Here is a 23288-nt window from a genome sequence, read left to right as displayed (position 1 = left end):
AATAGATGAAAGAAAATACACTTAAATTTTATATTTATTTTGTATATAAATCCTATTTGATGGATCAATTTCATGATTATCATTTGATGTATATTTTTATTTTAAACTTAGGTATGAGCACTTTTCTTCATGTCTCAATCAAGTATTAGGTCTTCTTAATGGAAAGGATCCTGATTCTTCTTCAAAGGTGTGTAAAAACATGACTTTTTGTTTTAAACTTTTAAAAACTGTAATATGCAGAAAAATCTTAAGTGTGCAGCTCTCTGAATTTTTACAAATTGAACACAGTCATATAACCCATTATATAGATCAGAAAATAGAGCATTACCAATACTCTAGAACCCTTCTCAAGTCTTCATTCACTGGTACTAAAAATTGTTTCACAGTGCCTGATGTATGTATACCGTGACACAGCAATTCCACTCCTAAACCACATAGCCAAGCCAAACATGTCCATAAGCTCATCAAAAAACATATAGACAATGTTAAATAGAAAATGCAGTTTTAAAAATGATACTATTTTCTGATTTTTTAAAAATGTCAGATGTTTAGGAGATAAATCCAACAAAACACACACGAAGTCTCTACTCTGAAATTACAAAACATTGAGAGATATAAAAGACCTAAATAATACAGATATACCAAGTTCATAGATTTGAAGAGTTTCGAAATCATAGCAGGTTTTAGTGTTTTTTTGTGTTTATATTTGTTTTGGTTTTGGTGTATGTGGACATTGGGAAAGTCTAAAAATAACTAGTGCTATCCTGAAAAAAATGAACAAAGTTGGAGGACTTCTAATACTACCAGATACCAAGACTTACTATAAAGCTGCAATAATTAAAACAGTGCAGTACTGTCATAAGGATAGACAGCCCCCTGAAACAGAGTACAGTTTAAAACCATACCATAGCATATAGTCTCCTGATTGATAACAGTGCAGTTCTAAAAGTATGGTCATTTCAATAAATGATACTGAGTCAGTTGAATAGCCACTTGGGAAAAAACTGAATTTTGTTTCCTACCTCACATCAAATGTGAAAATCAGTTCCAGAAAGATTGTAGATCTACATGTGAAAGGTAAACAGTGAACTTATAGAAAAAATGCCTAACAGAATATCTTTACAGCCTTGGGATAGACAAAGATCTTAAATAGGAAACAAAAGCACCAACTATACAGGAAAAAAGTTGGATTAAGTTGTACTGTATTAAAATTAAGAGCTTCTGTTCACAAAAAGACCACTGGTAACACGGAAAAGGTATCTACAATACATATATCCAACAAAGGACTCTGATCTAAAATATATTTATTTTTCATATGTATTTAAAAACATGTATATATAAATCAAAGAAACACTGAACCCAAGAGATAATCTGAACAACAACAAAAAGAATTAGTCAATAAATACGAAATGGTTATTCAACTTTATTAATCTATAGGGAAATGCAAATTTAAATGATAATGTGATGCTACTATGTGCCCACCAGGTGGTTAAAATTAAAAATGAATAGCATCAAATATAGATGAGAATATAAAAAACCCATAAGGTTGTAGTACTCAGGGACTGAAAATTGGCACAACCGCTTATGAAAATAGGTATTACCTAGAAATTCTGGACACATGCATAGAGTATGAGCCAGCGATTTCACTCTTAAGTATTTACCCCAAATAATTAAATATATATGTTCACCAAAAGACATGTATAGCTGTACTACTCCTTTTAGGCAGGAATTAGAAACAATCCAGATGCCATCAGTAGTGGAATGGGTAGATAAATAGTGATACATCTATACATTAGAGTACTACACAGCAATTAGGATGAGTGAAGGGCAACTGTGTGCAATAGTATGGATGAATTTCACTAACCTAATGCTAAATTAAAGAAATCAGATGGAAGCAAGGGTATATATACACTGTAAGGTTCTATTTATATATAAAGTTCCATGTGACTTGTTTTATATAAACTGGCAAGCTGATTAAAAAATTTATATGGAAATGCAAAGATCCAAGAATAGCTAAGATAAAATTAATCTACAGTCAGAAATCTGACGGAGAGGAGTGTTTGAGGCATTGTCTGGGCGGGGACGCAAGGGACTCCAGGAGTTTTGATAGAATTCTTCTGGTTGCCAGTTACACCGGTATGTTCACTTTGGAAAAACCATCCACCTTTGTAATAGTGATTGATTAGTTTACTTCTGTACATTATGCTTAAGTGTATATTGAGAAGGTATTTTCTTATATGGGTATAATATGTCTCTGGTAAGAGGAAAGAGAAACTGAGAACATTGCTTGCCTTCAGGGAGTGTAACTAGAGATCAGGCTGCTTTGTTTGGCCATGGAACCAAGTAAATGTATTACTTATTCATAAATAAGTACTATAATTTATATTTGAAAATGAATAAATCAAAGATTATCATTTGTTACATAGTAAATGCTAATGGGCTGAATTCCATTAAAATCAAATGCCATCAAGTTGATCAAAACACAAATCCCCATTATATGTCATTTATAAAAATACAGATAAAGGTAGAAAGTAAGTGGATAGGCACAGAAATGCCAATAATTTTTTTTAATGATAGGTTAGCTTGGTAGTATATGAAATGAGATAGAATTTAACTTAGCTAATAAATAGGTTGGTGTGGGATGTTATGTGATGTTATAAAGGCCCAATTTATGAGGTAAAGAACTGAGGTAGAATAGAGGAGCTAACAGGTATAAAGTCAACAATGTGCAAACAATGTGGAAATAGCCATACTTAAGGTTTTAAAGCTTGGGAATACCACTTTTCAGTATTATCCTAAAGTATGCTTTATAGGAATTCTTGAATCTCAGCATGATAGCAAGTGTTTGTAGTTTCTAATTTTATTTTTTAATTTCTTCTTTCATTGTAAAAACAAAACATCTGTGCTTTGAAAAAAAATTAAGTACTATAGAAGGCATATGATATTAGTTGCAGTTGCCCTCCTTTCTTTGACTCTCATAGTCCTGCTTACTAGGAGTAAATACCATTAACAAATTTCTTTGTAACCTTATAGTACCTAATCCCGCATTTTGAAAAATATTACTGAAAGAAAAATTGGAAGCTTTCTTTAATTTTTGTTTTAGAGTATCTTTAAAAATGTGTCATTTTCAGCTTCATCACTTGGTTGCTTTGTACATTAAAGGCCAATGAAATTGACATTTAACGAAGACTTTATATTGCACAGGTTTTAGAATTACTTCTTGCCTTCTGTTCAGTGACTCAGCTGCGCCACGTGCTCACTCAGATGATATTTGAACAGTCTCCATCTGGCAACACCATTCTGGGAAGTCGTTCTAAATGTTTAGAACCTACTGTGGCTCTACTTCGTTGGTCAAGCCAACCTCTGGATGGGTCAGAAAACTGTTCTATTTTAGCCTTGGAGTTGTTCAAGGAAATATTTGAGGTAATATAATGATAGACAAATTGACTTTTCCATTTAATGATTCTTAGTGAAGAGTTTACTTTCAAAAACGTCCACAATAAACTTCTAATTGTTTATACACTTTAGGAAAACTTTTAACCAACTCCCTTTCATTCAGCTACTGAATTTCATTTTTTTGGGCAAAGTCAGGAACATTGGTGTTTTCTTCTTTTGCACCGAATAGCTTATATATACTCCTTTCAGTGTAATAAGTAAAGGTATTAGCTGAGATTTGTACAGCTTGTTGTTGTCTGCCTATACTTCTTGCAGTAGTCACATTCTCTTTCACCATCTTGGTAGATACTGTCTAATTTCTTTATTAGCCTATTAGTGGATTAATATAGCAACATTTGATTCAGTCACTAAGATGGAGTGGAACATGCCAGACACTGCTAGGCAATTAGGATACAGACAAAAATTCTTTCCCTAGAGCCCATTACATTCTGGTAGATTCTACTATCTAGATCATTTAGCATTCTCTACTATTGTCTCTGTTTTTGTACCCATTTTGCCTACCACAATATCTTAGAGTATTTCCCCTCATGACTGGATCCTATGCACAAACAAAAATGTATATGAGTGATTAAATATATTCGTCAAAGGTGATGCACAAATTACTTTTTTTTCTGTTTTAATTTTTTTTTTTTATTGTTATGTTAGTCACCATACATTACATCATTAGTTTTTGATGTGGTGATCCACGATCCATTGTTTTCGTATAACACCCAGTGCTCCATGCAGTATGTGCCCTCCTTAATACCCATCACCGGGCTAACCCATCCCCCACTCCCTCCCCTCTAAAACCCTCAGTTTGTTTCTCAGAGTCCACAGTCTCTCATGGTTCATCTCCCCCTCCGATTCCCCCCCCTTCATTTTTCCCTTCCTTCTCCTAATGTCCTCCATGCTATTCCTTAGGTTCCACAAATAAGTGAAACCATATAATTGACTTTCTCTGCTTGACTTATTTCACTTAGCATCATCTCCTCCAGTCCCATCCATGTTGATGTAAAAGTTAGGTATTCATCCTTTCTTATGGCTGAGTAAAATTACTTTCTGTTTTATGTTGGTCTTGACTGTTAACCAGTTTTAGCATTTAAAAAACTCTTCAAGATTCTTGATGGGAATTATTCATAGTTGTAAAGTATTAAGACTGGTGGTGGTTATTTAATTATTATAATTTCACTTAGCAAGTTTAGGATACTGGTTTTCAAATCATGGACACAGTCCACCAGAAAGTCTTGTTTGTAGTTGAATAGCTTAAAACCTTATTGTTCCATTTAAGAAAAAAGTCATCATAGCCATCAAAACTGGATAAAAGAGTAGGTTTTAAATAGGAGACACAGGTCAATTAAATACTGAAGTAATTATAAGAGATTTAATGAGAACGTTGCTGCTTGGTGATGACTGTGTCTGCGTTCTGTATTCCATCCCTATTTTTCATCATTGGTGGTGGTTAATTCTCCAGGACATTATAGATACTGCTAACTGTTCCTCAGCTGACCGTTTTGTGACCCTTCTGCTGCCTACAATCCTTGATCAACTTCAGTTCACAGAACAAAATCTAGATGAAGCCTTATTAAAAAGAAAATGTGAAAGGATGGCCAAGGCCACTGAAGTTTTGTTAAATATCCTTTACTGTTAAAACATGGAAACTAACCACTCATTTTTTTCTAGCATTACCTTTACTGCATTTTTGTTTTTATTTGTAATTTTGTCACTTCTCATGCTTATATATCCATTCAGAATTACTGAATTGGAGTTTAAACTATAGAACTAATTCTCAATGTGGAGTCTATAAAAAAGTTGTCCAGACTTTTTCCCTTATTTTTCTGTGTAAAACTTTTAAACTAAAGAATATTTTCATTTCAGAATGCTTTTAAAACTTGATTTGAACATTTTTACTGCAATTTGAGGTCAAGAGATACATTCTTAAAATAACTGCTGTGTTACTCTCGAATGCTAATTGCTATCTCTGGATGATTTGTTGTGCCATCTTTGGTTCAGTGTATCAGGGACTAAAACATTGGTAGAATCGTTAGTATTTTAGCTTTATATTATAATTTTTACTGAAAATTAAAGCCTCCAGAAATGTTTTAATAAAGATGATATCATACTAGGTTATTAAAAAAGACAAATATTATCAAGACAAATTCATTCATTACAAAAAAAGAAAACCTTGAGTTCAATTAGTGTCACTGCCTAACTTCCATATTCAGATTTTCTTAGATCTTTTCTTTTAGATCTTAGCTTTTTTCCTTTAGATCAGTTGATTCTAAGTCTTTATGAAGCCCAAGTCCCATTTTTAAAATATTTCATTAATGCGTTTTTATTATTATCAGCAAGGAGCCATTATATCTCAACCAGATCTTTTATATTTACCTGGTCAAGTTTCCTTATATCTCAGCAACAAGAATTTGCTCAACTTCTTCCGGCCCTAGAGCAAATTCCACATCTATTTACTCGCTTCTTGGTGTTTCTGCTCCTTAATTTTCCTCTTCCCTACAGCAGTGATTCTCAATCCTGATTATGTATTAGAATTACCTGGAGAACATTTTAAAAATCCTGACACCTGAACCTTACTTCCAGCAGTTCTTTTTTTTTTTTTTTTTTAAGATTTTATTTATTTGACAGAGAGTACAAGCAGGGGGAATGGCTGACAGAGGGAGAAGCAGGCTCCCCGCAGAGCAGGGGGAGCCCGATATGGGACTCGATCCCAGGACCCTGGGATCATGACCTGAGGCAAAAGCAGTCGCTTAACCAACTGAGCCACCCAGGCACCCCACTTCCAGCAATTCTAATTTAATTGGAGTAATGTGAAACCCTGGTGGGGGGTGGGGGAAGATGCTGATTGATTGATCAAACCGCCCACGTGATTCTAACATGCAGCCAAAGTTGAAAACCACTGCTGTAGAGATACATGATTATTTTGCTTGATTGTAGTAAAGATATCTGTAATATATGCAGGCTTCAGAATTGGTACCATTTTGAGCCAAATTTGACCCTTTTTTAATGGTACTCAAATTAACTTATAATATTACAAAATAGGAAAAAATAACTTCCCTTAGTTCAGCAAATATTGAACCATTGTAATAACCTAACAAATTACTAACATCCGGCAGAGTAACAGACATGGTGTCAGTCCCATCTCTTGCTACTTAACAATCAATTAAGCTCTGAGCTCTAGTTTCCTAATCTGTCATTGAGCTAATGTAACAATGACTACTACATAGAAGTGCAGTAACGTGATAATTTGTATGAAATCACTCTAAATACTGTGAAGTGCTATACAAATATAAGGTTGAGAATTTTTTGTTTGAATTCCTTAACAAAACTTACCTCTGTGTGGAGATGATACTCTAAAAATGCATGTTGCAAAAACTCTGACTACTATCAAATGTACCACTCTGATAGAACAACAATTTACGTATGGCAAGATTGATCTGGGGTTTGGAACAAAGGTAGCAGATTCTGACTTGTGGTGAGTATATGAAATCCAGATGGCAAAATGGTAACGCCAAACATAATAAAAATCAAAATATCTAGTGATTCACTCCTCTTTTGGAGGGTAATCCTTCGGTATGCACTATTAACTCAAGATGTAGCAGGGAATTAACAAGTTTTTTCATAATTTTTAAAAAATTCAAGTCATAGATTACATGCTTCAGAGAAAGGATAATCTTAACATCTGTGATGTGTTTTTCATTGTTTAGGTTTGTTTTGTGTTTTAATTTATTGTGATTATCTAAGGGTCTTTTGTACTCCCTTTTCTGGAGGTTCTTTCTGACATTGCCTCAGTAATTTTATGTTTTAAGCAAAAAAGCATGAAAAAACAGGGGGGTCATTTTTTTTTATTACTAGGAAGGTTTCCTACTGACAAAGACAGTTCTTTTCCTAAGCATGTCAAGACTTATGGTTTAAGGGTGAATTTTCTCTGACAGTGATGAGATAGAGTATTTTATCCCTCCCCTCCCACCTTGTCTGTTAACAAATCTTTACTGAGGATCTGAATGCTAGACATTGATTTGTTCCAATTTCCATAAATGACATTATTGTCAATAATTGTGCTCCTCAAGAACAAGGATTACCTTTTTTTACTTTTTTGTACTCCCTTTGTGGTACGAGGTTAAGAGCATGGCTTAGTATAATTTATTTGGTAAATATTAGGTATTCTGTATTGCTTAAGGTTGCCCTTTATTGTTGGTATTCCAGTGACAAAGCTAAGAATTAAATAGGTCATGTTGCTGATGCTGCTAGTAATTTGGTGCAGAAAGTGGAAGCTTGGTGGTATTTGAGATTAGAAAAAGAAACACTGTTTGAATTTAGACTATTAATGCCAATTTGTTCTTTTGGGGGCTTAGGTTATAAGGATGTTGGTCTCTACTGTATTTTTACTTCTCAAAAGAAACAGTACTTTATCTTCCTTAGGTTTAAAAACAGGTGTTTATTTTTTCAGAATTTCTTTAGAATTATGGACAGAAATAAAGTTCTAAGCAATTTTTTAGTTATCTAATTTAAATATGATTTATTTTAAGCAAACTGGCTGCTGATGTAGTTTTGAAAACTCTTGATTTGATGAACAAACTTAAACAGTTGGTTCCTGGTATGGAAGTAAGCTTCTATAAAATCCTTCAGGTGAGTTTAAACTCTTCAAATATTGAAGTTTATTCATACATAAATGCTACCTAATGTGTGAGTTTCTGTTTTAATATTCTCGATCTTTAGAAAATGTTTCTCTTAGAATTGGCCATCAGAAGAAAGTTAATTGCCTTAAGTAGCCATAATGTTCCCACTACACGGTAATTTTACATAGTTTTGCAGGAATTGAACAGAAATGCTTCTGACTGTAATGTACAGGATGTTCATGATAGTAGAGCTTCCTCAGCCTTTTTCCTTTCTCATGTCATACTTTAGGTTTCTTCGTTTATTTCTAATAGCATTGCAGTGAAGAGTTTTTGGTTGGGATTGATGATGTAGGGTATTAAGGGGATAAGGGACACATCTGGAAAAAAAGGACTTGATTGTTAGTGATAATAAGATTAGAGAGGGTGTTACCTCAGAGAATAGCTGAGTAGCAAATTTTGATGATGGTAGCTGAATAAGAGCTCTAATGTTTACCTGGATAGCCACAAAACCTGATTATAATAGATACTTAGCAAACATGTGTGAATTGAGTTATTATAATAAACAAAGATGGCTCTGGTCTGTATAGACAGGGTAGAAGCCAAAACTGAAACCTTACACAGGAGCCATTTGTACACTTTGGAGAGCGTAATGCTTAAGAGATGGGGTTCAGATGTTGACTCCCATCAGTCAGTCAAGTCAGTGCAGACTTGAGCAAGCTATTTCACTTGTCTGAGCTCTAGCTTCCTTAGCTACAGAGTGAATATAATGAATCCCCCTCCATGGGAGCAGTTACGAAGGGTTACCATGAGGGTTATGGAGATAAAGCCCAGCTTTTAACATGGTTTTGTGGCATAAGATTATACTTGAGTACTTCCAAGACACTCGACATTGTAAAATGTAGATAACTGTAAAGGATTCATATTTTAGTATTTTTTCTCTGTTAACAACTTAAAAATTGAGTCAAAACTGATTTTGTGTCAATTAGGAGATGTTTTTCAGAATAAATGATTTGGGGCTTACAGTACTAATGTAAAATATTTACTAACTAGAAGGACTTATGCTTTAAGTATAATTGTTTCAGTTACTGAATTAGAATTTTTTTAGTTAATTTGAATTTTACTTTTATTTTTGACTTTAATTGGAAATGATTAACAGTTTTTTCTTACAGCCAGATTTTCTTTTAAGAGTATCTAGAAAAGTAAAACAATAATTCAAAACATCAGTCACTTGTGGATGATATTTTAAATTCATCAAAATATTTAAGATGTGATTTTCATAGGTATAACAAAACTTTTGCCAGATTTCTTTAAAGCTAGTGTTCATATTGACTTCATAGATAATTATAACAAAGTAAAGGCTAATAAATACATTCAAACATCAGGTAGAAACCTTTCAGAATTTGCTAGAATTATTTTATGATTTAGCTCTGTTTACTCACCTTGCTCTAAAAAGCCTGACATTATTTATTCTTTGTGCCTCTTGTTTTCTGCTTTCTGATTTGCTTAGGATCCACGCCTGATTACTCCCTTGGCTTTTGCTTTAACATCAGATAATAGAGAACAAGTACAGTCTGGACTGGGAATATTATTGGAAGCTGCTCCACTGCCAGATTTTCCTGCTTTAGTGTGAGTTGTAGTCATTTGCAGTGTATCTTTTGTGGTGCTGGAATATCCTGCTGTGTTTCTTTAGTAGTCCTCGATGTAGATAGATTAGAAAATTTGTGAATCAAAGACTTCATTATAACAGTAATTTTTTAAGTGATTAAAAGAAAATTTGATTCCAGTAACTGAAAAGACTAGGTGTATACTCAGGGAAAAGCTAGCTTCAGGTGGGTTAAATATGTTTTCCAGGCACTATGCCTCTCTGTCTCTCACCTCCTCTATTTGACATAGTAGCTTCTGGACTATGCTTACATCTTACCAGTTTAGTTCTTACATAGAACGAGCTTTCCCTGTGTCAGCTATACGAAAAAAAAAAAAAGACATTTAGATTAGATGTGAGGAAGAACTTCTTCAGCTTAAGGGTTTGCCAGAGGATAAAATGGGAATCAGCCCTAAAGGATTAAACACTTAATAAACAACATAGCTTTTAGAACTAAAAAACAACGAACAGAAACAAAACAGGAAAGAAAACAAAGAGCTTTCCCTTCCCAGTTGTTTAAATGATAAGTCTAAGCATCACTTTCATTGACCGAATCTGGGTCATTTGCCAATGAGGGACCTTGGCAGATACCAGGGGTTCATCTATGAGAACTACATGAACTGAAAATCAATTTGGGGGCAGTGGGAGGATTCTTAAAGAAAAATTTTGTGCTTTTATCAGAAAATGGAATAGATAATGGCCAGGCAGAATTGTCCACTATTCTCATTAATTTCAAACATTAAGAGAATATTTGCTATTTTTCTGTAATTTTTAAAGACTTTATTTATTTGAGAGAGTGAGAGAGAGCATGCACAAGTGGGGGTAGGGGTAGGGAGAAGCAGGCTCCCCGCTGAGCCATGAGCCCTGCTCCCCCCTGAGCCATGAGCCCGACATGGGGAGACATGGGGCTCGATCCCAGGACCCTGGGATCATGACCTGAGCCAAAGGCAGATGTTTAACCAACTGAGCCACCCAGATGCCCCTCTCCTATTTATTTTAACTGACTTAGCAAACTCATTTTTCAGAATTAATAATTTAAGTAGTCATAAATTAAGAGATTAAGAACTGTGGAGAACAACACCTGGAGACCAAATAATCAGAATTCTCTTCATTTTATAATAATATTTTTAAACAAATGGATAAATAGGGAGCTTCTCAAGTTAAAACCTAGAAATGGTCTGTGAAGCTGCTTGATTTTGTGGTGGCTTGGTTGCTCCAACTGTGGTAATCTGACATAAAGGAAAGCCCCTGTGTTTCAGAACCGAAAGCTTCAGCTTCACTGAAAGGAGGAGTCTCATTCTCTCTCTCTGTATATGAAATCTTCCTACCATGTCTTTGTATCTGGGCTGCCCCTGTCTTACTGGTGTTATGTAATTTTCTCTTTAGACACTATCTCAGGTGTTCATTTATTTTATTTATGTCTGTTTATGCCTTTGTTTATATCATCTTGTTTAACAAGGTAAATTTATATGTTGGATAGATGGGTGGGTGGGTACATAAGTAGGTTTTTTGGTGTACGTTTCCATCTGGTGAGGTCCAGCTATGTGCCAGGCCCTCTTCTAGTCATTTTAGATACTGCGGCAAATTAGACTTGGGGTCTCTGTCATATGGTTTACATTCTAGTTGGGAGACAAGTTAAAAAAATTAAGTTTAATAATATGCATGTCAGTATGGGTGGAGGGGCCTCTCTGAGGAAGTGAATGTGAACAGACCTGATGATAAGAAGGAGCCAACTCTATGCAGATCTGGTGGGAAGAATGTTCTAGTAAAGGAACAACTCATTCAAAGACCGTGTGGCAGGAACAAGACATGATAAATGGAAGGGGCAGAATGGGAGTCAGGTTGGTGAGAAGATATTGAGTGAGAAAGGGCAAGGATAAAGGACATAGCTAAAGGACAGGTGATGTTGCCCATGGTAAGAAGGATGTTCTTACCAATAACAATAACGTTGTACTTAATTTTTACAAATAATCCATACTCACAGACTAGTTCTAGTGCCTCCAGACCAGAGGTGGAATTGTCATTATAAAGGATTGTAAGTAGGAAAGCAGTTCCTTTGCAAATATTTAGGGTATTTTCCAAAATTTGGCTTCATCATAGACTCCAAGATTACTTCAAAAATATTTGATGGCTTATATTCCCAAAGATCCATTCTAGAGATTCCCTAAGTCTATATGAACTGCCTTTTCCTCTATTTTTTTTTAAAGATTTTATTTATTGAGAGAGAGGGAGCGCACAAGCGGGGTGGGGGACGCAGACAGAGAGGCGGGGAGAGAATCTCAAGCTAGCATGGAGCCTGTGGTGGGGCTCTGTCTCACGATCCTGAGATCATGATCTAGGCCGAAATCAAGAGTTGGACACTCAACTGACTTGAGCCACTCAGGCTCCCCTTCATTTTTTTGTAATTCTTTCTTTCTTTTTTCTTTTCTTTTTTTTACTTCTATTCAGACTTGGAGAAAGTATAGCAGCAAACAATGCCTATAGGCAACAGGAAACAGAACATATACCCAGGAGAATGCTTTTGCAATCACTAAATCACAGTCTTCCAACATCAGTAAAATGTTTAACTCCTCCACTTTTGAAAGCTAGAGTTTCTGGATTGAACATTGAGGAATTAATAGAGAAACTTCAGGCTGGAATGGTGGTGAGTGGTAAATAGCCATTATAAATGGGATTCTGCCTGGTACATACCAACTAAATGTTAGCCCTTATTATAACATTTATTTAAATAACTTTAGATGCAAATTTGATCAATGAAATCTTATCTTTTAATATGAAAATAACAATATTCTAGAAAATTTGGAAAGAAAAAAATTAGCCATAAAATTTCCACATTTTAACACAGCAGTCATTTTTCCCCCAGTCTTACCCAGTTAGCCCACCCCCATCCTCTCTATCCCCCTGTTTAAGAAATATAATACATAAGCATATCAAGTCCTACCCAGGTACTCTTCTGCAATAGCCAGGTTAGTGAAATGTTTGTGAACCGCCTAATACAGCATTCATTTTTGTACTTTGTTACTCATTATTAAGTTTTAATGATTTAGTTTCACACTAGGCATTTATTTTTTTATTGTGTTGAATGTTAAAATTTTCTGATTTTTGACTTGTATTAAAACTTAGGTAAAGGATCAGATTAATGATGTGAGAATATCTGACATAATGGATGTATATGAGATGAAACTGTCCACATTAGCCGTGAGTACAAGCTTATTTTAACTATACGTAACAGTTAAGCTTTAATAGATGTTTTTCTGGTAAGTGATAAAGATTAATGGTATGTTTTCTCACAGTCCAAAGAAAGCAGGCTACAAGATCTTTTGGAAGCAAAAGCTCTGGCCCTTGCACAGGCTGATAGACTGATTGCTCAATATCGCTGTCAAAGAACTCAAGCTGAGACAGAGGTGTGTACAATATAAAGACTTATCTGATAAGTAGAAAAATAAATGAAGTAGAACATGTACAAAATTTTAGTGATATTTTTGTTACTCTTTGAAGTAAACTGTTCTCAGCATTTGACATGACTACTCTCTCCATCTTGAAACCCCTCCCCCTTTAATTTTGATCACCCCATTATCTTCTTCTGATTTTCTTTCTACACTGATGGATATTCTTTTCCTATATCCTTTAGGGTCTTCTTTCTCCATTCAACCCTTAAATGTTGGGATTTCCCAGGATTATGTTCTAAGTCCTTTGCCCTTCTTTAGGTGGTCCAGGGTTTCAGTCCGTAATTACTAGAATGTTAATGCCACCAATTTTATGTGCCGAGCCCAGATCCTTTACCCTAGCACTAATGCTTCCTATATAGCTCTGTTTAAATATATAGCAATACTTCCCATTCAGCATGACCAATCCTGAATTCATCACCCTTTTTAAAAATTTACTTTTTTGTATATTCTCTCTTGTTCTGAAGAGTTTTCCAGACAGGAAATCTGGAAGTCACACAGTTTACTTCCTACAATTAGTCATTCACCAAATCCAGTTGATTCTACCTTCTAAATATTACTTTTTTCTGCCTTGTCTCTTCTTGCCACTATTTGCTACAGGTCAAATCCTTTTCATTTTTTATATGAATCATAGCACAGCCTCTAGTTAGTCTTTTTACCTTCAGTCTGGAGCCCTCTTCTCAACCACCCTCTATGTGCATCCCAAGTCATCTCTCTGTCTTTTTGTATTTGGTTCCACCCTCCCTTGTTCCCCTACAGTGATTCCTGAGGCTGTAATCTGATTTTATTGCTTCTGTGCTAAATACCCTGCAGTGGCTTACCATTTTACTCAGCAGATGATTTTATTTATTTATTTATTTATTTATTTATTTATTTATTTATTTATTTTAAAGATTTTATTTATTTATTTGACAGAGAGAGACACAGTAAGAGAGGGAACACAAGCAGGGGGAGCTGGAGAGGGAGAAGCAGGCTTCACACCAAGCAGGGAGCCCAATGCAGGGCTCGATCCCAGGACCCTGAGATCATGACCTGAGCCGAAGGCAGACGCTTAATGACTGAGTCACCTAGGTGCCCCAGCAGATGATTTTAAATTCCTTAGTTTGGCACACAGAATTTTGAAACTACTTTCATTCCGCATCTCCTTGCATTTCTGTGCATTCTCTGCAATCGACTATATCAGATTACTTTGTAGTTTCTTATGCAGTTCTATTGCTTTGCAGTTACTTGACATACTCTTAGGTTTCCCTGTCCTTGTACTTGCTGTTCCATGTCTGGAACACCTTTTCCTCTTCCACTGCCTAGCTCCTAATAATCCTTCCGATTTTAGTTTAAATAGCCTCATTTTTTAGGAAGCTGTCTCTGGTCCTCTCCTTCCCACACATGTGAAAATTGTATAACCCTGCCCCCTACCCTTGATGTCAGAGATGGTCTCGGTATCTCCAGGGCCTCAGCAAGCATAGTACTTGGCACATGGTAGGTGCTCAGAAAGGTTGACATCGTGCTGTGTGCATATATGCACACAATGTGTACATTAGGAGTGAGAGCTTACTGCAGTAATATGAAATTCCTAGCAAATACAAACAGAATCTCAACAGTTTGATATCATTTATAATGAATTGTAATAAAGTCATTTGACTTTTGAGAGAGGCATTAAAATCAGTGACACATAAAATAACTTTAGAGTCTTCTCAGAGTACATGTATTTGAAAAAATACGAATAAATATAACCGTATGTTGTCCTTTTCTTCTTTTGACACGGATTCATTTGTCTTGACTGATGGCGTGTTGAATTTATCATAAATTCCAACAAAGAAAACTAGTGATACTAGAATCATTTTGTCTTCTCCCTTCCCATAGCACATTCTTATATTCTATATCTGTTGAATATGTCTTTCATTTTATTGGAGAATTTAATGTTTTATCCATTTTACTGGAAAGGTTTCTTATAAAAATAAGATCATATGATACTTGTCTTTCTCAGATTGACTTATTTCGCTTAGCATAATATGCTCTAGTTCCATCCACATCATTGCAAATGGCAAGATTTCGGGTTTTTTGATGGCTGCATAATAGTCCATTGTGTGTGTGTGTGTGTGTGTGTGTGTGTGTGTGTGTGTGTGTGTGTGTATACCACATCTTCTTTATCCATCTCTTGATGGACATCTTGGCTCTTTCCATAGTTTGGACATTGTGGACATTGCTGCTATAAACATTGGGATGCACGTACCCCTTCGGATCACTACATTTGTACCTTTGGGGTAAATACCCAGTAGTGCAATTGCTGGATCATATGGTAGCTCTATTTTCAACTTTTTGAGGAACCTCCATACCGTTTTCCAGAGTGGCTGCACCAGCTTGCATTCCCACCAACAGTGTAGAAGGGTTCCCCTTTCTCCGCAACCCCGCCAACATCTGTCATTTCCTGATGTTAATTTTAGCCATTCTGACTGGTGTGAGGTGGTATCTCATTGAGGTTTTAATTTGTATTTCCCTGATGCTGAGTGATGTTGAGCACTTTTTCATGTGTCTGTTGGCCATTTGGATGTCTTCTTTGCAGAAATATCCATTCATGTCTTTTGCCCATTTCTTGATTGGATTATTTGTTCTTTGGGTGTTGAGTTTGTTAAGTTCTTTATAGATTTGGGTTACCAGCCCTTTATCTGATGTGTCATTTGCAAATATCTTCTCCCATTCTGTCAGTTGTCTTTTGGTTTTGTTGACTGTTTCATTTGCTGTGCAAAAGATTTTTATTTTGATGAGGTCCCAATAGTTCATTTTTGCCCTTGCTTCCCTTGCCTTTGGCAATGTTTCTAGGAAGAAGTTGCTGCGGCTGAGGTCGAAGAGGTTGCTGCCTGTGTTCTCCTTTAGGATTTTGATGGACTCCTGTCTCACATTTAGGTCTTTCAACCATTTGGAGTCTCTTTTTGTGTGTGGTGTAAGGAAATGGTCCAGTTTCATTCTTCTGCATGTGGCTGTCCAATTTTCCCAACACCATTTGTTGAAGAGACTGTCTTTTTTCCATTGGACATTCTTTCCTGCTTTGTCGAAGATTCGTTGACCATAGAGTTGAGGGTCCATTTCTGGGCTCTGTATTCTGTTCCACTGATCTGTGTGTCTGTTTTTGTGCCAGTACCATACTGTCTTGATGATGACAGCTTTGTAATAGAGCTTGAATGCTGGAATTGTGATGCCACCAGCTTTGTTTTTCTTTTTCAACATTCCTCTGGCTATTTGGGGTCTTTTCTGGTTCCATACAAATTTTAGGATTATTTGTTCCATTTCTTTGAAAAAAGTTGATGGTTATTTTGATAGGGATTGCATAAAATGTGTAGATTGCTCTGGATAACATAGACATTTTCACAATATTTGTTCTTCCAATCCATGAGCATGGAACGTTTTTCCATTTCTTTGTGTCTTCCTCAATTTCTTCCATAAGTATTCTGTAGTTTTCTGAGTACAGATTCTTTGCCTCTTTGGTTAGATTTATTCCTAGGTATCTTATGGTTTTGGGTGCAGTTGTAATTGGGATCGACTCCTCAATTTCTCTTTCTTCTGTCTTGTTGTTGGTGTATAGGAATGCCACTGATTTCTGTGGATGCCACTTTACTGAATTCCTGTATGAGTTCTAGCAATTTTGGGGTGGAGTCTTTTGGGTTTTTCACATAAAGTATCATATCATCTGCAAAGAGTGAGAGTTTGACTTTTTCTTTGCTGATTCGGATGCCTTTTATTTCTTTTTGTTGTCTGATTGCTGTGGCTAGGACTTCTAGTACTATGTTGAATAGCAGTGGTGATAGTCGACATCCCCGCCGTGTTCCTGACCTTAGGGGGAAAGCTCTCAGTTTTTCCCCATTGAGAATGATATTTGCTGTGGGTTTTTCATAGATGGCTCTTATGATATTGAGGTATGTACCCTCTGTCCCTACACTCTGAAGAGTTTTAATCAAGAACGGATTCTATACTTTGTCAAATGCTTTTTCTGCATCTATTGAGAGGATCATATGGTTCATGTTCTCTTTTATTAATGTATTGTATCACATTGATTATTTGCAGATGTTGAACGAACCTTGCAGCCCAGGGATAAATCCCACTTGGTCATGGTGAATAATCCTCTTAATGTACTTTTGGATCCTATTGGCTAGTATTTTGGTGAGAATTTTTGCATCCATGTTCAGCAGGGTTATTGGTCTGTAATTCTGTTTGATGGGGTCTTTGGTTTAGGGATCAAGGTAATGGTGGCCTCATAAAACGAGTTTGGAAGTTTTTCTTCCATTTCTGTTTTTTGGAACAGTTTCAGAAGAATAGGTATTAATTCTTCTTTAAATGTTTGGGAGAATTCCCCTGGGAAGCCATCTGGCCCTGAGCTCTTGTTTTTTGGGAGATTTTTGATTATTGCTTCAATTTCCTTACTGGTTATGGGCCTGTTCAGGTTTTCTATTTGTTCCTGGTTCAGTTTTAGTAGATTATAGGTCTCTAGGAATGCATCCATATCTTCCAGATTATCTAATTTGCTGGCATACAGTTGCTCATAATGTGTTCTTATAATTGGCACAAACACTTTCATATTGATTTAGGTTGTATTCCTGATTGGCTAGCTTAATTTTAGGTGTTTGCTTAAACATCTGTGATATAGTTAAAATCCTATTTTTAATTTCTACCTGAAATGGGAAAACTGATTTGTGTAAACTTTATGGTTTAGTGTTGATGGCTAGTTCCAAGGACCACACATACCCTTTTAATTAAGTACTGAATGTAGAGCTACCTTCTTGTTATAATTGTGTTCATTTCCATGAGTCTGGTCATACCGAGAATATTCTAGTCAGGACAGTCTCTTAAGTAAAATAACTATAACAGTGTTAGATTTATTAGAAGTAGTTAAGTAATAATATATGTAACTAATAAAACTTTATATAACCCAATAGATGCTAGCCTATTAGATAATAGGCAAACCTTTTAAATTGTAGAAGATGAGCATATTATATACATGGTAGTAGAAAAGCCTCTGTTCTGTTGGTTTTGTTTTAGGCACGGACACTTGCTGGTATGTTGAGAGAAGTTGAGAGAAAAAATGAAGAGCTTGGTGTGTTGCTGAAGGCACAACAGGTTGAATCAGAAAGAGCCCAGAGTGATATCGAGCATCTCTTCCAACATAATAGGAAATTAGAGTCTGTGGCTGAAGAACATGAAATCCTGACAAAATCCTACATGGAACTTGTTCAGAGGTAAATTAATAAAGTAAAAGTTTCTGTGTAAAGTTGGAATCTAGAATGAACACACAGCATGTCTTTTCTGTAGCTCTAAAATCCTTTTGTAAACATTCACATATTCTGGTAATTCCATAAGTTAAGTAGTTGACAAGAAACTTACATCACAGATAAATGAAGTACTGCTTACTCAAACTCAAGATCAAAGTCGGAAACAGAATGCAGGTCTCTTTGTTTCTTTCCAGTTGACTCTGCTTCTTGCCTATATTCATGCAGTCCTCAGTCACCTGGGGTGTTAGCACCACAAGAACAAGTTGAGTCTGCTTTGTTCATTGACAAACCCCTAGGACCTGCAACAGTACTCAGTACACAGTTATGCATTCCGTAAATGTTGAATGACCTTAGTTGTCATAAATCGTGTTAAGTTGAGCTGTATGAATTGGCCATTTCTGTACATCAAATGCGTTGAATATGAACAATTTCATAGTATTCAGTCTAATAGCATGGAAATTCAGGTGTTAGTGTTTAAAACATCTCTTAAGTTTGTAGTCAGTACTTCTTAATGTCATTGAATATAGTTTATTTATATGTGTGAATGTAATTGTGGAATAAATTCTTATAGATGAATTGTTGGATTAAAGGGTATGTGCTTTCAAATTTTTGATGGATTGGCACGTTTTCTTCCAAAAAGGCTACACTAATTTACATGCCTACTAACAAAATAGGAGATTAATCATGTTTTCCTCCTTTGTCAAATTTATCTTTTAGGTCAACTTTAAAACTTCTGAGCTATAAAGAAGACCCGGAACAATTATGTATTTTCTACCAAACAATAAAAATAAAACATTCTGGCTAACTTGTTCTTTGTTTCAATCTCTAATTTAAGATTGGTTCAGATTTTAAAAACTATTCTATCTGTGCTATTAATATAGAGATCTAGAAAATTTTAATTCTGCAAGGTCCGTGTGCTTATTTTCCCATCAATAAAAATGAAGGGTGGAAAATGTATAGCATCTAGAAAATTTGTGACGTTACAGTTTCCTAAACAGGATACTTTCTCCTAACAACAACTTTCTTCAAAGTCTGTTTGAGGCAACCCTGATAGAGTGGACTATGGGTGTTAAGTCAGGATGCGAGAAAAAGTAAGCATTGGTCCCACGGAAATACGTCGTTTCCAGGAACCACGAGAACATCCCGCTGATGTTCCAGATAGTGAGTGAGGGCCCAAGACATAAAACTCCTGCCTGCCAGGGCCAAAAATAACAAATAATGAAGTTGGCTGGGGAAGGAAGGGTCATCTGTAAAGGTAGGGACTATCTAAAGGCATTCAAATTCAGAATTTTAAAAATCATGTGTGACAGATAAAACACTTCTAGGCAAATTTGGACAGTACTACCAGTTTGTACTTAGTGAAGTAAAAAGGACATTTTATGCTTAAGATACTTGGGTGTCAAAGTATCACTTTAGAAAGTATTTCTGGGACGCCTGGGTGGCTCAGTCGGTTAAGCAGTTGCCTTCAGCCCGGGTCATGATCCCAGGGTCCTGGGATCGAGTCCCACATCAGGCTCCTTGCTTAATAGGGAGCCTGCTTCTCCCTCTCTCTCCTTCTGCTTGTGCTCTCTCTCTCAAATAAATAAAATCTTTAAAAAAAAAAAAAAAGTATTTCTGTGTTTACTTTGCCAGTAAACTAAGCAGGACTGTTAGATGCAGAGCTCTAAAGAGGCAAGAGAAGTTTAGTATCCTCAACTACTTCATTAATTTGACATTTTTAATTAAACATACATTATGCCCAAGAGGCTAATGATGGCAGATGTTTTATTTTTTAATAAACTTCATCCTTTTACAGAAGTTTTTTAAAATTTTCTAGATCTAACTATGAAAATCACTAATATATATAGCAAATTATGTAGAGCAATGTTATCTGTAAAGCTCTGTATCCATAAATATGAGTTAAATGCCCTGCACTTTTCCTTTTTATAGTAAATATTACCTCCTAAGTCAGCCAAAATACATCTTTAATGTCTTTTAGAGTTAGTCTAATTTTCTTTATGTCCTGATTGTTCATGACATTCCTCTTCCGTTTCTTTTCTCCATCTCCATCATATGTTTGCCTTGATAAAAATATCAACTCATCTTGTCTTTTCAGGAATGAAACCACTGAACAGAAGAATAAAGATTTGCAGATGACATGTGATTCTCTGAATAAACAAATTGAGACAGTGAAAAAGTTGAATGAGTCATTCAAGCAACAAAATGAAAAGTAAAATACCTAGTTCTTAATTCTAATTATTTTGGATTTTTCAAAAACAGTGATTCTCTTTATACAGAGCATTGTTTTTTACAGATAAAATTAATAGAATTGCCACTTATTTTAGTTATAAAATACATATTTGGCAAAATGTAAAGGTAATTCTGTTCTTATTAATTTTCTCTTAAAATACTTGGGGAGAAAAATGAAATATTTCCTTGATGTTTTTGTCTATATTTTTTTATAACTTCAGAACTATAGCCCAATTAATAGAGAAAGAAGAACAGAGAAAAGAAGTACAGAACCAACTAGTAGATAGAGAATGTAAGCTAGCAAGTAAGTAGCTTCTTATTTAATATATTGTCTATATTTTAACATATGTTGGTAGAAAAATCAAAGCATGATTTTATTTTCTACTTCTCATTTTTTTGAACCTTAAATCACATTTTAAACAGCTTCCCTTTTCTTGCCATTTTACGGAGCAGTTTAGTTAGATTGATTAAATTGAAAAAGCAATATATTTTTTTTGAAATCTGGGAATTAGAGAAAATGATTGTCTTTTCAAAAGAAAGAGTTTTAAAAGAACTTTAACAGCAGGTGGCAGTGCTAGGTAACTTTTAGTTACCAGCTTCTTAATGGCAGTAGCTCTGAAATGACCCACAAAAACATTTTTGTTCTAACTCACTTGCCTTAGAACACAGACATCTGCCTACATAATTTTTCATACTTTTCTATATCTTTCTAACCCTTAAGCCCTGAGGATTGTCCTTCCCCTCATAACTATACATATAATATCAGGAACAGAGGAAGAGGGAAAGCCATGGAGATTTGGCATTTTCTATGGAATACTGGCCTAGGGGAAGAGTTTCATGGTGTTTTTTTACTCATCAAATACTGTAGAACTTTTACAGTTGTTCTTTTGCTCTAATTACGTAGTGGCTAATAAACCTTTTCAGGGTAACATCAGTATCCAACCTCTGAGCATATAGCTGACTGTTTGTTTGTTTTAAGATTTGCAACAAAAAACAAAAGTACAAGAAGAAAAGATTAAAATCTTGCAAAAAGAAAGGGAAGATAAGGAAGAAACCATTGATATCCTTAGGAAGGAATTAAACAGAACAGAACAGATAAGAAAAGAATTGAGCATTAAGGTAAGAATCTGTTGAGTTCTCACTGGTAGTAGATGAGTAAGTCTGATTTTGTGGAAAAGGTGAATTTGGGTAAATTAAAGTTTTGGTTCTTTGTAATATCTTCTAAATAAAATTACTAATTTGAAAATTGACAGTTGTTTTTTTTAATAAGGTTCTCTCACAATGTGAAAACCTGTATTCCTAAAGTCATGAAAAACTTATTAAATATATATTGTGTACCAGCACTTACTGCTTTTAAGTGGGCCAAGAATATAGAAAAGGATTCCCAGTTCAGAATGTCACATACAGGTGGCTGTATTTGGCTGCCTCTCCCAGCTTTTAGGGATGGGAATAATAATAGTAGTTCATATTTGTTTAGAACTTTATAATTTGCAAAGGACTCTGAAACATTTTTCTCAATCCTCTTCTCTTTAACAAATATATTAATGTATAAGTATCAAATATTTTCAACCTGCAAATGAAACTGAGTCTTGAGTTACTTACTGAGAGTCTGTCACAAAGCTAAGTATTCAGTATTCTGAATCGAAGTCCACTGCTCATTCCACATTGTCATGGTTGTGTGTGTGTGGTAGCTATGAATTTCTGGCCCATCTGCTACCAGGAAGATGGGGACACACCAGGATTAAATGACCGTTTGAACAACTACAGAGCACAAGTGACAGAGGAGGCATAAAATTTAATGCCACATTTACCAATTTCCTGGTTCTGCTTTAATGTGGTCATCTTAATAGTGATTCTGAATTGTGATGTGTAGTATTTTCTGCAAATTTCCAGCTGCTAATATTGACTTAAAAAGACAAATTGAATGTGTCTTTCCAATTTGTATTATGTTGTTTAATAATTACTTATTTTAAGCTTACCATAAAACTTAATTAACTAAGATATAATACATATTTGTAATGTGTCTTTTGACATGGTTGTTTTACAAATGAAAAATAAGACATTTTAAAATATCTGTGAAGGGAAGACGTGCTAAATTTGTTTTCCTCAATTCCTCCCTCAACCCCCATTCCTAGGCTTCCTCCCTAGAGGTTCAAAAGGCCCAATTAGAAGGTCGTTTGGAAGAGAAAGAGTCGCTGGTGAAACTTCAGCAAGAGGAGTTGAACAAAAACTCTCATATGATAGCAATGATCCACAGTTTAAGTGGTGGAAAAATAAGTCCAGAAACTGTGAACCTCAGTATATAGATGTTACGTATTTATGTTCTGGGGGAGGTGTGGTAGGGAAGGTAATTTGTGACTCCGGAACAATAGCAAATTATTATCTAATTATTAATTTAGTAAAGAACCTGATCTGATAAATATTTTTATTTGGTCTTAAAAGTTTTACTTCCTGTTTCTGGCTTTTATTGCTTAAAGCTTTCTTTGGTTCTTAATTAGAATGTTCTTCTTGACCTCTATTACTGTTTTTCTAAGGTTTTTCCCTTTTCCTTAGTTGCTTTCCACTCTTCTGCTTTTTTTATTCTCATTTGTGTTTAGATTTTAAAATCAAACTTTCCTGATACAACAATCCTAAAGATTAAGAAATTGAA

At 35.2% G+C, this 23288-nt stretch overlaps 1 protein-coding gene across 1 annotated transcript in view; it reads left to right on the top strand.

Annotated features, from left to right (window-relative positions):
• The window catches only part of CIP2A (cellular inhibitor of PP2A), a 35556-nt gene extending 12477 nt beyond the window's left edge, over nucleotides 1-23079 (top strand). The window contains exons 8-21 of the mRNA XM_025873924.2: nucleotides 112-187; nucleotides 3205-3423; nucleotides 4907-5066; nucleotides 6778-6919; nucleotides 7974-8073; nucleotides 9571-9689; nucleotides 12154-12349; nucleotides 12829-12903; nucleotides 12999-13109; nucleotides 18180-18376; nucleotides 20505-20618; nucleotides 20860-20942; nucleotides 21618-21757; nucleotides 22774-23079. Coding sequence (XP_025729709.2) covers nucleotides 112-187; nucleotides 3205-3423; nucleotides 4907-5066; nucleotides 6778-6919; nucleotides 7974-8073; nucleotides 9571-9689; nucleotides 12154-12349; nucleotides 12829-12903; nucleotides 12999-13109; nucleotides 18180-18376; nucleotides 20505-20618; nucleotides 20860-20942; nucleotides 21618-21757; nucleotides 22774-22944 — 1903 coding nt within the window. The 3' untranslated portion in view covers nucleotides 22945-23079. The remainder of the gene's footprint in view (nucleotides 1-111; nucleotides 188-3204; nucleotides 3424-4906; nucleotides 5067-6777; nucleotides 6920-7973; nucleotides 8074-9570; nucleotides 9690-12153; nucleotides 12350-12828; nucleotides 12904-12998; nucleotides 13110-18179; nucleotides 18377-20504; nucleotides 20619-20859; nucleotides 20943-21617; nucleotides 21758-22773) is intronic.
• The last annotated feature ends 209 nt before the right edge of the window (nucleotides 23080-23288 follow it).

This window comes from Callorhinus ursinus, unplaced genomic scaffold (genome assembly GCF_003265705.2).
Source record: "Callorhinus ursinus isolate GAN/ISIS: 27379988/994484 unplaced genomic scaffold, GSC_fseal_2.0 scaffold1, whole genome shotgun sequence".
Lineage (NCBI taxonomy): Eukaryota > Metazoa > Chordata > Mammalia > Carnivora > Otariidae > Callorhinus > Callorhinus ursinus.
The sequence above is the reverse complement of the archived record's forward strand: the minus strand, read 5'-3'. Positions and strand labels throughout refer to the sequence as shown.